Source organism: Panonychus citri, unplaced genomic scaffold, assembly GCF_014898815.1.
Source record: "Panonychus citri isolate SS breed McGregor unplaced genomic scaffold, ASM1489881v1 Contig00142, whole genome shotgun sequence".
NCBI classification, from domain to species: domain Eukaryota; kingdom Metazoa; phylum Arthropoda; class Arachnida; order Trombidiformes; family Tetranychidae; genus Panonychus; species Panonychus citri.
Window position 1 is genome coordinate 784,435 of NW_026515547.1, and position 13,115 is coordinate 797,549.

At 28.8% G+C, this 13,115-nt stretch overlaps 2 protein-coding genes across 6 annotated transcripts in view; both read right to left on the reverse strand.

Moving 5' to 3' along the window:
• LOC128395881 (mucin-5AC-like) overlaps positions 1-4,485 on the reverse strand; it is a 39,139-nt gene extending 34,654 nt beyond the window's left edge. Inside the window, exon 1 of one of the 2 annotated variants that reach the window (XM_053356356.1) lies at positions 3,816-4,485. In XM_053356356.1, coding sequence (XP_053212331.1) covers positions 3,816-4,140 — 325 coding nt within the window. In that variant the 5' untranslated portion in view covers positions 4,141-4,485. The remainder of the gene's footprint in view (positions 1-3,815) is intronic. The other variant, XM_053356357.1, reaches the window with a different exon arrangement.
• A 2,203-nt stretch (positions 4,486-6,688) lies between these two features.
• LOC128395919 (uncharacterized) lies at positions 6,689-13,047 on the reverse strand. Of its 4 annotated transcripts, none has more exons than XR_008326743.1 (5): positions 12,283-13,047; positions 11,950-12,170; positions 11,412-11,613; positions 7,455-11,077; positions 6,689-7,342 (listed from the first exon to the last, which is right to left on the reverse strand). XR_008326743.1 is itself a non-coding variant. In XM_053356413.1 (5 exons), exon 5 carries the CDS (start codon positions 10,258-10,260, stop codon positions 9,349-9,351), a length of 912 nt encoding a protein of 303 aa, XP_053212388.1. In that variant the 5' UTR covers positions 10,261-11,077; positions 11,412-11,613; positions 11,950-12,170; positions 12,283-12,528; positions 12,736-13,047; the 3' UTR covers positions 6,689-9,348. The 4 variants fall into 4 exon arrangements, 3 of the variants coding, with proteins under 3 accessions (XP_053212388.1, XP_053212387.1, XP_053212389.1); XM_053356413.1 differs by having other exon boundaries at positions 6,689-11,077; positions 12,283-12,528; positions 12,736-13,047; XM_053356412.1 differs by having other exon boundaries at positions 6,689-11,077.
• Between the last annotated feature and the right edge of the window lie 68 nt (positions 13,048-13,115).

The window sequence follows — 13,115 nt, forward strand, 5'->3', positions numbered from 1 at the left end:
TCACTTTTTAACCTTTTTTTTAATGATTAATTTTAATTAGATTTACTTTCACCTTTTAATTGTGATTAAAAGCTGATGAGTGCAATAAATCAATAGCAGATAATAAAACAAAGTTTAATTCAATTACAGCAAACAATTAAGTTTACTAATTAGTTAATTTGGTTTACCAATGATCCGCGATTTTTTTTTCCTGGAAAATTGTATCATCATAATTTAAGCTCATTAGTAGTATTGGTAAATATGGTTAATAACAATTAAATAGATCAACAATTAACTCTGTGATAATTGAAACTCTTTACCTGAGATTAGCAAAGTTAATTATTGTTAAATTGTTGGGTCATCACAATCATCATTAAACTTGATTAAGATGATGATCAAAGGTGAATCAGGTCATAAGGCTTAATCGTGATCCAACCAATTGTTTCAATTTGAATTAATTAATACTAAACAATTTAAATCAACTAGTTAGTTAGTTAATTTAAATCACAATACAACCTTTTTTGTAAACCCAACAACAATTAATGGTAAAAGTTTAAATTTTCATGATTAAATTAATCGCTCAAACCAAAATGACAATTTAACACAATTTTTGATTGTTGAAAACAATCAATAAATTGAGTAGTTAATTGTTGTTGATATTTACTATTACAAATGTGATCCTTTGATTGTGATTAAAACACAACAAAGTTTTTGAAGAGTTAATTTGATTTGTTAATTGTAAATCGAGTCCAAATTATTATTTTATAAGGAAAATGAATTAAATTTAATTAAACAGATTTAAATCTACTCATTATTAGTTAACTATGATCATCCAACTAATCACAATCAGACCTTAATTATTATCATTGGATCATCTTTGGTGTTCATTTTGTTAATCAACAATTAACAAACTATTCAACTGATTAAGTTAATTTCTTTTACTTATAAATAATCGTATCAAAGTTGATTTTGACAAGATGATTATCATATATGTTATTAACTTGATTGGTACCAACAATTAACAATTTGTCAGTCAAGGTTAATATGTTGTTGGAAACTTAATTAATCAAACTGATCAAAATTAACCATCAAATGATAATAATAAGAAATACAATATTAATCAACAGACACTTAATCTTATCAAAATTAATATTCACAAATTTAATTATGATAAAATACACACTTTCCAAATCCAATTAAGACTCGTACGTTTAAAGATAATCAACTAATTGTCAAGGGTAATAATTAAATATTACACCACATATTGATCAGTATACGACTCATCTATCAACAATTAGTTAACTATTATCATGATTTTACGTTTAATTTGCTTCGTGATTAAACTTTAATTTAAATGAAGAAAAAAAAAGTTACATCAGAAAAGTTTTAATTAAGGTCAATGAGTTGTATCATTAGTTAATTAATCATTTTAATCTCATCTTTTTAATCAAAATCTATTAATAACAATAACAATTCTGATAATATTCAACAATTAGAAAATTGATTTGATTGTTTTAATCAGTTGATTGTTAATGTCATTTACCCAATTAACTCAATCTAATACAAATGATACTCAAACTGTTTGTTTCCGATACGAATCAACAATCAACTGCTAAAATCTTAATCAAATCAAATTTGATTGTTATCATAATAGTTTTACAAACAATTTACCAAGCACAATAGCTAACCTGTTAATCATTAACTACAATTAGGATTGAATCTTTTGTTTGATTAAGATTGTTGTTCAATTCAATTCAACTTTTTGATTGCTCGCCATTAGATTAGTATCATCATCATCATCATCTTCATCATAATCATGATAATATATTAACTTTATGTTTAATCATAATCATAATCAGTAAATTGTTAGCAAATTAACGACGAAAAAATAAAAAAAAAACAACACAGAATCAAGGAAATAATTAAATTCATCCCAAACTGATTAATTAATTTCATTGAGCTATATCATTAATAAGCCTACAAGAAAATGGTTTAATATTTTATCATATTTCTTGATTGTTTACTAATTATCATGTTGATTAAGATGAATAATTTAATATTAGACTTAAAATTGGGTGATATCGTTAATTGTTTGGATAACATGATGAGGTCAAATATTAATGGTTAAGGTCAGATTGTAATTTAGCTTGATTATTGTTTTTATCTTGATTGTTGTTGCACTTATTGTAAATTGTTGGTTGATTGTTGATTTTTGTTGCATTATTATTATTATTGAAATGATAGTAATCGCCTGAAGCAATATAACCTTACCCTTATCCCTGACCATATATATATATTAATATATGTATGCCGATTATTATTATGATTAAATTGTTAATCAACAATAAACAATTTACTGTATCTTTTTGTTTCATAAGGTTTGGTAGAAGAAGAATCAAAATTTGTTTGTAACAATTTAAATTGTTGATATAAATAGTGTTTCATTCATTGTTTTGCCATGATTTTATTTACTATTTGATCTTCATCCATATAATCATGTTAATCCTCATTATCATCATCATTGAATTTTCATCATGATTCTTGGCTTGGATTAGACATATAATTCAACCAGGAACTGATGAGAATTGACCCAGAATTTTAGGTTAACCGGAAGCATTTGAAAATCATCATATTCATTGGTGACAATTAGAGGATGAGAGAGACTTGTCATCTCATCAATACGATACAATTAGAGGGGAAGGGAAGGTGGAAAGTGTTGGACAGGTAAAAGTGAAAACAATGATTACAATATGATCTCAACGATCTAAATGTTTACGTTTATCTCTCTCTCTCTCTCTCTCTCTCTCTCTCTCTCTCTCTCTTTTCATTCACGTAATTTGGTTAACAAATTAAAACGATTGTAATTAGTGTAATTTTCTGGTTCCATCGTTGATTGTTATCATGATTACAAGTTGATTAGCATGATGATAATGTAACAGATTAAAATGATAATAAGATTGTGAAAGAGATTCAAAGGATTCAAGTAGATTTGGATAAAGATTAATTAATGAATTTAAATGACGAAAAAAACAAAACAAAAACAATTTACGAAATTATGGAAAAACATATGATAATGATTTGAATATTTCTAAATTCAAAGATGATGAATAAAGAAGAGGAAAACGAAAAAGGAAAAAGATTTTTCCTTCTTTTCCGGTGAAAATTTCATCCGATATTATCACGATTTTCTGTTTCATCCTCATCATCTTTTTCTCAGCATCCTCATCACCAATAGATGTTACAACCATTACCTGTTTACCTGGTTAACCTTGAAAGTGGCTTATGAGGTAAAGTGAATGGTTTAAGTAAATATTAACTTCATCATCATCATCATCAGATGATGATGCAAAAGATGAGGATACAACCGTTAGTGGACCTAATGAGATGATCAAGTGGACGATGGGATGTAGGCAGTAAAAAATGAATTAACTTGATAGAAATGATGATGATAAGTAGTCATGTTTATCATCTTCTCTTTCTCCTAGAATTATCTTCATCATCATCACCATCTCATCAATGAAACAGGGTCAAGATTTATATTTCACCTTTTCCTTAACAACACTTCATTTTGATTCATTAGAATTAGAAATTAATAAATAATCATAATTGAAACAAACTTTTCTCTCTCTCTCATTTTGTTTCTTTGTTGATGTAAACACTTCCTTACTCTGTAGTTAATTAATTAGCTAATCTAAGCACCGTTAATTGTTACCTTAAGGAAATTAACTCTTGTATTATCATCATTATATATTAAATTGTCAACTAAATTGCTGATTGAATGTCAATGAAGTTTTGTTTGATTGTTTTGATCAGTTGAAAATGAAAAATTTTCTTACCTTTAAACTTGTTGATTGTTACAATTGAATCTTCAGCATAACACAATAATCCAAGTGAGGTAATTATGATTACAATTAGTAAGTTAGAGTTAATCAAATTCATTTGTCCTTTTAATTGTGATCTTCGTTGACGATTGTAATCTAATTGATAACAATTACTATCAACTTGATTCACTGATTTTTTATCATTATTGATACGATTTGATTTGTTATTAGTTTGGATTTTCATTGTTTTCTTATTACTACTATTGAGGTTTGTACAAAGTGGCACTTGATTAAATTGACCTTTACAATTAAGGTCTAATGAGCCAGAAAAATGGCTCATAATTAAAGTTCACAATAAACAGAGATGATTGTTTGATTGAATTGAATCTAATTTAATTTGCTAATTCACTTTTTCTTCAATGATAAATGTCACTAAGAAAATAACAACAATTAATATCCCGACAATAGTTCAATTTGTCATTAGAGAAAAATGATCAATTATATAATTAATCACGTTGTAATTGTGTTGAAAAGTAACATTTGATGATAACAATTAACAAAATAAAAAAACTTTTAAACAACTGATTCGAAGTCGTTTGAATGTTCAAAAGTTTCAACGATAAAATTTCATGTAATATGTTTACATGTATGAACATTTAAGATACACTACGAACGATAAGTTAACAACGATTTTGATGGTGGGGATGATGAAAGAAGACAAAAAGAAAGAGAGAAAAGTAAGAGAAGGAGTCGAACCTGATCTGGATGAAGACAGAGAAGATGAGTGCCGGTTTAAACTGCCCAATCTTTTCGTTCTCTTCTCTTTCTTTTTCATCCTCATCTTCATCCTCTACCTTGAATCTACCTGAGTCTCTCTCTCTCTCTCTCTCTCTCTCTCTCTCTCTCTCTCTTTCTTTCTTTCTTTTCTCTTGATGCTGTTAATCAACTTCATTTTGTAAGTTTAGTTAACCGTTAATAAGGTAACTATTGGCCCATCCTTTTGCCACCCCCTTTTTGCCTTTCTTTTTATCTTTCTTTTCTCTTCATCATCCTCATCATTTTGTCCTCATCCTCATCCTCATCTTAATCATCATTTTTATCACTCATTGATTTTATTTAATTTTAGGTCATCTTTTTGTAGTTAGTTTAATGATACTTTGATAATAACGATAAAATTTATTTTCTTCAAAATTAAATTGCATCAATAATACTAATCAATGATAATCTAATAATCATTAATTAACTAAATACAATTATCTAAACTGACATAATTTGGGGAAAAGATTTTTTAGTTTCTTCTAAACTTTAATTTAGTTAAATTTCCTGTTGATTGTTGACTAATTACTTCTCTTAGTTAAGTTTACTTAACACTTTATACACGATATTTAATTCTCATTTTGAACAATCAATTTAATCTATGAGATTGACAGTTCTCATAAAATCAAGGGAATTGAATCTAATTAAGTTTGACCATGAACCAGAACTTGATTCCATCTTCACTTTTAATTACGATTATTGGAAAGCAATTCCTAGGAACAATTTAAATTCAGACGTTAATTAGATACAATCGTGATAAGATTTTGGGAAAAATATTCATCAAACTCACAGAATCCATTGATTCTAGTAATTAATAAGATTATCCAGCTAATTAAAGTGAATCAAGAAAATCTTTTATATCGATTCGTTCAAATTAAAGTTTGGGCTTCAAGTTGATATCGTTAAATTTGTGTGAGTGTTGTAATTAAAAATATCGTAATTATGATAAAAATTTATCAACATGATTAAGAATTGATATTCAGGTTGGAGACAAGGAAAAATAAAGAAAACTTAATTTATCCAATAATTTATATTACAAGTCTGATGATTAACAGTAAGGAACATAATTGAATTAATCAGATTTACGAACGAACAAAAAAAAATAACAAAATTAAACAATTTCGTTTCTCTCAATTTAATCAACGTCACAATTTAATAATAACAATCACCTTCAAGGACATTTACTTTAAGATTTCAAGAAAACTTTAACTCATTGATTTCTAATCATTACAATTAATAATAATGAAAGCAATTCTCAGTTATTCTGATAAAATCGTTAATCGTTTTCTAATTTCGTAGTTGCTGTTACTCTGATCAGATAATCATTTAGATCGCTTAATTGTTTCATCCAAACGGTACATTGCATCTCTCTAAGGTAAACAATCACTTGATTACAAGAAAAAATGACCACTAATCGAATTAATTAACGTTGATTACAAATCGCTCATCTTAATTGTCGATTGATCGTTTTACACTTCGCCAGTGGCTCCATCTGTATGTAGAGAATACAAGTAAACTCTGTTGAGAAAAAATCTGAATAAGAAACGGGAAAAACTTTTAGTTTACTACGAAAATGTAAACGTACGAATTGTTTTTGTCTTTTCATATGTAAGGAGAGTGACAGATACTGAATACCACCGATATTTTCTTGATCTGATAAGTTAAATCTCGAATAATAAGTAAATTTTCTCGGTCCAATTTATTTTCTTCGATAAGTTAATTTGGAGAAGTGTGATGAAGATGATGGTCAAATTATCAATGGTTCACATGTAGATTGACGACTATGATGATTATTTGCCCATCTCGATGATTAATTACTTGAAATTAATCATTTCTCAGGCTCTGAAACTTTTTCAGTGAAATGGCAAAATTTCAAAAACAAACGATTATTATTAACCCGGTTTTTTTGAAAATCTGCATAACAATGTTGATAAATTCTCTTAATTGTGATTTTGAATATGATTAACTTAAACAATAAGTTTCTCTCTGAGTGATTCTCTTAATTGTATAAACTAATTTACAATTTAAACGCGAAATAAATTCTTAAGATGAGTTTTGCTTGTAAACAATATGTAGAACGTTTATTTCTTTAATCATCTAAAAGATGTCGCCACTGGTAGAATTGTTCATAATCTTCATTCGCTTAATTATTTTGTCTTGAAATTAATTGTGTAAATTAAAAAGTGACATTTATGATCAATCTCGGTATTAACTTGTTTCGAGATTGGTTCAGCTAAATGATTTTGATTGTGATTCCAATCGTTCAATCAGCTAGCCGAGTAAAATATTTGATCCAAATATTTTTTATTGACCATTTAAATATTAGTTACTCTCGAGATTTAAAAGGTTGATCATGAATTGATTGTTGAACTATTTGGTTGATTGTTTCTACTTTTTTAATTCAATTACTTTTCGTACTTTAAGTTTCGTCTGTCGTGGTTCCCATTGTGATGGTCAATTGATTATCCCTGGTCATTCTCGTGAGGGTTTTGTTTTGATCTTTCAACATGTCGACGTGTTCATTTTTCATTTCATTTCTGATGAGATGTTAAAAGGATTTAATGGAATCGTTCAATAATTGGAACAGGATTTTTGGTTAATTTGAATTAGTTAACTGAAAAAAAAGTTTATGTTTATCGGAGACATTGAACTGAAAACGTTTCTCCTCCATGAAAAATAGCGGAAAAGAGGAGCTAACGAAACAAAACTGGTTCGGAAACGGTTTTCTAAATACAAGATCATAAGAAAGAGTTAATTTTTATTTATAGAATTGGTTAACTAATTAAGGATTCTAATCAATTTTTAACGGTACTAAAGAGACACTTAAATGATTAATACCTGGAAAAGGAAATGTCATTGTCAATATTATTAATAATACGTTAAAGTTGAAAGTTAATCATCAACTGATCAAGGTGAATTTCCAATAATGTCAACATTATGATTCAATGAACTTTTCTAATGATTCTGGAAGTGAATTGAAATGCAAACCGGAAATTTCCGTTTCCAGATATCAAAGTGAAAGTTAGACTAGAATTCTATTGATTAGTTGTTTCCGATCAATTGATATTAACACCAAATCGACAACGATAACATTATAAATTTTTGAATGTAAAAGTCCATCGACACTTGAGTAAAGTAACTTTTTTCATCGGCTTTGAAAATTACAAGAAAAAGTTGAAGAGAGAGAGAGAGAGAGAGAGAGATGATGATTAAATCTTGAAATTCAGCCTCAATCCAGGGATCAATTTGATTTTGCCAAGTGAAAACTTCTAACACGATTTACCCTTAGGGCAAAGCTGAAGATAAATATTAACTGATCCTAATAGTCGTTCATGGGGAATTCCAAGAATATGTACCAAAGAATCTTGAAAATGAAATAATCTATCAGGTAATTGATCCTGTGTTCCATTATCTTTTCATTTCTAGTGAAATTGGTTAATGTACTTTGATTCTATTTAGTTAACAGCTAAATTGAATTGTTTGCCAATCAATTAAATCAATGAATAGTTGCTGGAAATTTGTTGCTCAAATCTGTGAAGACGATTGATCATCATATCAATGGAAATCGGAAATGTGACCATTGATTTTGTGAATATCGGTTAAGAAGCTGATTAAATCAGCAGTATAAGGAGAGAGAAACTCAATCACCGGGGAGCAGAATTGACTTTCATTGAGACAAATCAATTTTCAATTGTAAACAATACAAAATGAAGGTTTTCCATCCCATGGTTCAAATTATGCCGCAGCCCCAGGGGCATGAGATCTGGTTTGTTAAGCTTCCAACTGATCTTTAAATTGATTTTCAACTTGATACATATTATTAATTGATAATCAATAACATGTAATACAAATTAACTTTTGTCTTTTTCCCAGTTTATCAATCAGTTTCAATGGTCACTATCGTCCAACCCTTGTGACTATCTAGTTTTAACGATTGTTATCAAGGAGATTTAACCTTGAGAATTATATTTTCCATGTCTTTTAATTTAATATCCAATTATTATTACTCTTTCCATATTGATTCGTTATCGGTTTTCATCATCTTCCTTATGATTAAGAGAGAGAGAGAGAGATAAATTGACGATAGTAAAAGTAATCAGCCTTGAAGAATCATTGAAAATTAAACCATATCTGATAATCTGATGATTAAAGGAATCGCCAATACGAAGTGATAATAATCAACACACAATTCATTTTCTGATGCATAGCAATCAAATTTGACAAACGATTACAAGGTGGGCTTAATCATAATCACTCTAAATGATTAACAAAGCCCTTTAATCAAAGTCGATGTAAATTTAATTATCAAAAACCTACTACGTGCATTTTCATATACTTTTTGTTAATCATTTACTTTCAAACAATTCTAATAATAAAAAGTAATTTTTTTTATTCAGAATAAAATATTTAAATTACTATTACAATAAATTAATTGTAATAAAATTGTAAAAATAAAGAATCACTTTAGATAGACTGACAAATTGGCTTATGAAAATACTGTCACTAACTAATCTTGGTGTTAATTATTAATGATGGTTAATTAAATAATTTGAATAGTAGGATAGATTGATGATTAAACAGTTGTACTAATTGTTAAAGTGTAATGAAACCTAATTAAAGTAATTAGGGTTGATGAAGTTTTGTTGTTTTTGATTGATAGGAAAATTTGAGATGTTAAAATATTGAGATAATCATGTAATATGAATATAATAATTAATTGTCCAGTTTCTTTTCAATCAATTAACTTTTTTGATTGTTTAGATGATGATGGAAACAAATTAATGTTGAATATACCAAACAAATGGAAACATGTCTCCATTAGTGTAACTAAGACAACATAAGAGTACAAGTTTCGGGAGAAATTGTAATTAGTTGAGAAAAGGTAACCAATTGTACTTAATGCGATTATATTGATAAGAATATTAATCCAGTGGATAGTTGATTTTCTAAATCCACATCCTTGCATATTATTTTCCCCTGGAGCAGTTAGAATGTGATGAATAATTCGTACGATCACTTTGAGAGCATCAAACATGGGTAACATTGTATAAGGTTCTTTGGATTCTAATTCGTAGCCCATTGAATAAGCGGTGACAATTATGGAAGTGTAAACACCATGGAGAATGGCAGAAGATGAATCTTTTTTGGTTAATAATTTGAAGATCGGTGTGGATAAATCAACCATTCGAGCCCAGAAGATTAAATTGTGCAGGTACATGTAGTACATTTTGGTTAGAGGTGTTTCCACCGTGGCGGCTTCACCGTACATGACATATCTCCAGGGTGGGAAACAATAGACGAAAATAACAAAACCAGCCCAATAAGCACCAAACATGAGACCATTGAAAACGACTAACCAAGGGCGCAGGTTAAAGGGTAAACGGGTTGACATATAATTTGGAAGTAATTTGATCAAACAGCAAAGGTAAATAAGTATAAGGGTAAACACCATGGGTTGATTGTTGATCAAAGGGAAATCATCTGGTGAGGCTGCAGTGTCAAAGGGGATGGCTTTTGATCGTAAATCATTTCCATTAATAGATGAATCAATTGCTTGGGATAAATTGACAAATTTTCGACTCCATGGGTTGAGAACGGAAGAAGATGTTGAATTAATTGAATCAGCACAAATCATCATGACCATTTTGAACAGTTTTCTCTTTTTCTTTTGCAATCACAATCAACACTGGAACAATTTTAATCACTAATATGGAATAAGTTCAAAGAGGAAACCCAAATGCTGATGTGTCCAAATTGACCCAACAGCAGGACAAAGGGGAACCAAGAGTAAAGGAAATTAACTAAATTATTACTAGTCTAAATTTAAGGTAGAAAAATAATCAAATTAAACTTTGATTAAATGAGCAATTACAATCGAAATTTAGAGATTCGTACTAAAATTCACAGGATATTGTAACTTGGGGGTTTAGTTTGAATTTCATTAATATCAGAGTGATTAAAAATGGAAAAGGAGTTAGAAGAAAAGAGAAAATCCTAAAAGGTAAGGAAAGGGTCGAGAGAGAATGAGAGAGTCAACGATAATCATCATTTTTCATCATCATGAATTTACTCTCTCTCTCTCTCTCTCTCTCTCTCTCTCTCTCTCTCTCTCTCTTACTCTTACTATCTGGTTCAGTTTGATTGCAACATTTTCTACCCCGAGGCAACATTGGAGAAGATATTGAAGAAGGAGGGAAAATTGGAGGTGAATGCAAATAAATTAAAGAAACATAGGGATAGTTAAAGAAAAGCAATCAACTGATAAACACCATAGATAATCAGAGAGATAGAGTGAGAGAGTCACATTGATATTATTAATAATAATTTCCCCAAGGATCAAGAGAAATCTAAGTCCCAAGTCATGCAAATGTCCAAAATGATTCGTTTCATCGTTAGTTAATCATTTGTTTATATTTCTTTAAGTCCATCTTAATAATTTCCAACCACGACCTAATCAGCATCTAAAGAAAAAAAATAACATAAAGGTAGATTAAATTATCATAACAATTATTGACTATTTAATTAATGCAATTAATGAAATCAAACCTTGAAATTTTCAGTTACATTTTAATGATGATCAACGTTGAAGTAAATAAGAGCAATAAATGTTAATTATTAAAAAGAGCTTGATAGTTACAGTTAAGTAAATAATAGTAGCTCTGGCTATGAATTAATGGTGAATCAAAAGTGATTACCATTGATCAAAATTAGAGTGAAGGTGTTTTACTAATCAGGATAATCACGGGGTTATTTTTATCAATTTAAAATGATTAGTAAATAATTTGTATTACTTACGATTAAATGTTGTTATAAACGATTAGTTGATTGGTTGATTAGTAAATTACTTCCCTGAGGCTTTTCATTAACTTGATTAAACTATTAAATCAAATGTAAATATTACAAATATTCATTCATTCAACTGGACATTAATTGTTGACTGTAATTTCGCAATCCACTAAGTCCAATCGATTCCACCTTGATTACTATCAATAGACATCTAATTAAGGTAAAAATAAATACATTTCAATCATTCATTAGGATTACGATCAATTTGTCTTGGAAAACATTTGGGAACAAATTGAAGAAATTGACAGATTAATCTTGGATTAGTGTCTCTTTTCATTTGCATGTGATAAATACTCTTTGTGAATAACAATTGTTAACAAGTCTCAAGAGTCAAGTTTAATCCATTGGATTAAGCTTTTCAAACTGTAATCCATAAGATCAGCTCGGTTATTAGAGTATGATGACTTTGCCATGAAATGATGTTCAAATCTTGTTAATTTGCTTCACTTTGATTACCCGACAGTTAACTGTCATTCTTGCTACTTACCAATTACAGGAAATAAAACTGGAATCAATCTATTATTTCCTTTGAGATGATTACAATCAGAAAGGAAATGACGTTAAATCATAACAAACATAGATGATTATTATTCACAATTATGCAAACAATTGATGATGATCAACATCCTTTAATCAGTATCCAAAATCGTCTCTCTATTGTCGTCGTTTTTTTCCTTCCTTGGATAGGGTGAAAGTTGATGATGTAAACTAAATGAGAACAATTAATAAGATTATTCTAAACTAATCTGGTTAAATTGTGACAAAAAGTAAAAGAGAAATAAACAAACAACGAAAGATGAATCTAAGACTTTCCTCTTACCTTTAACTAATCCAAAAGCTTCTGTTGACACAATCCAATACAATAATTAATCCCAATTCTCTCAAAGAATCTCTCCATCTCTTTCTCTATCTATCTTCCCACTGAATTACAATTCAACAACCATCATCATCATCATCGTCATCGTCATGTCATTGTCATTGTCATTCTTATTGTTATCATCGAAAATGATAAAAACATAACTCCACTTGATTCCAGGTCACAATTGTTACAATCATTTCCCATTACCTGTTGGTCACAAAACAAAACAAAAAAATGTTACACAACTAATTGTTATCCGGTTAGACTATCTTCCCAAATGTCCTAATAAATTATATCCCAAATGTTAATAACACAATAACCAATTCTAATCATTGTTAATAGTTGATCATCATCATCACCAATATATTTAAATGGATGAAAGAGAAGAAGAAGAAGAAAAAAAACCAAACGCACCAAAACGGAAATAACACCAAGAACAAGTTCAATAGCTTCTCACAGGATTCACAATCTAAAATTCACCGTAACAAGTAAGTGAGAAGACGTTGATGGAAAACATAATCATTAAGGATCTTCTCGCTATCGGAATAGGTCAAAAGATCAATTTATCACACGCCGATAGACTCACAGGTAATAAAATAATATTCACCGAAAAGAAAATAAAAAAAAAGAATAACCAATAAAAAGATTTCTAATAATCATTAAGAATTTAATGTGTTGACGATTAAATTATTTTTCTTCAGTTGGAAAAACATGGCGACCAAAAGAGAACAAAAAATTTAGAAAAGAACAAAAAAAAAGAACCGGGAAAATTGTTTTTCTTTTCCATGTCTAGT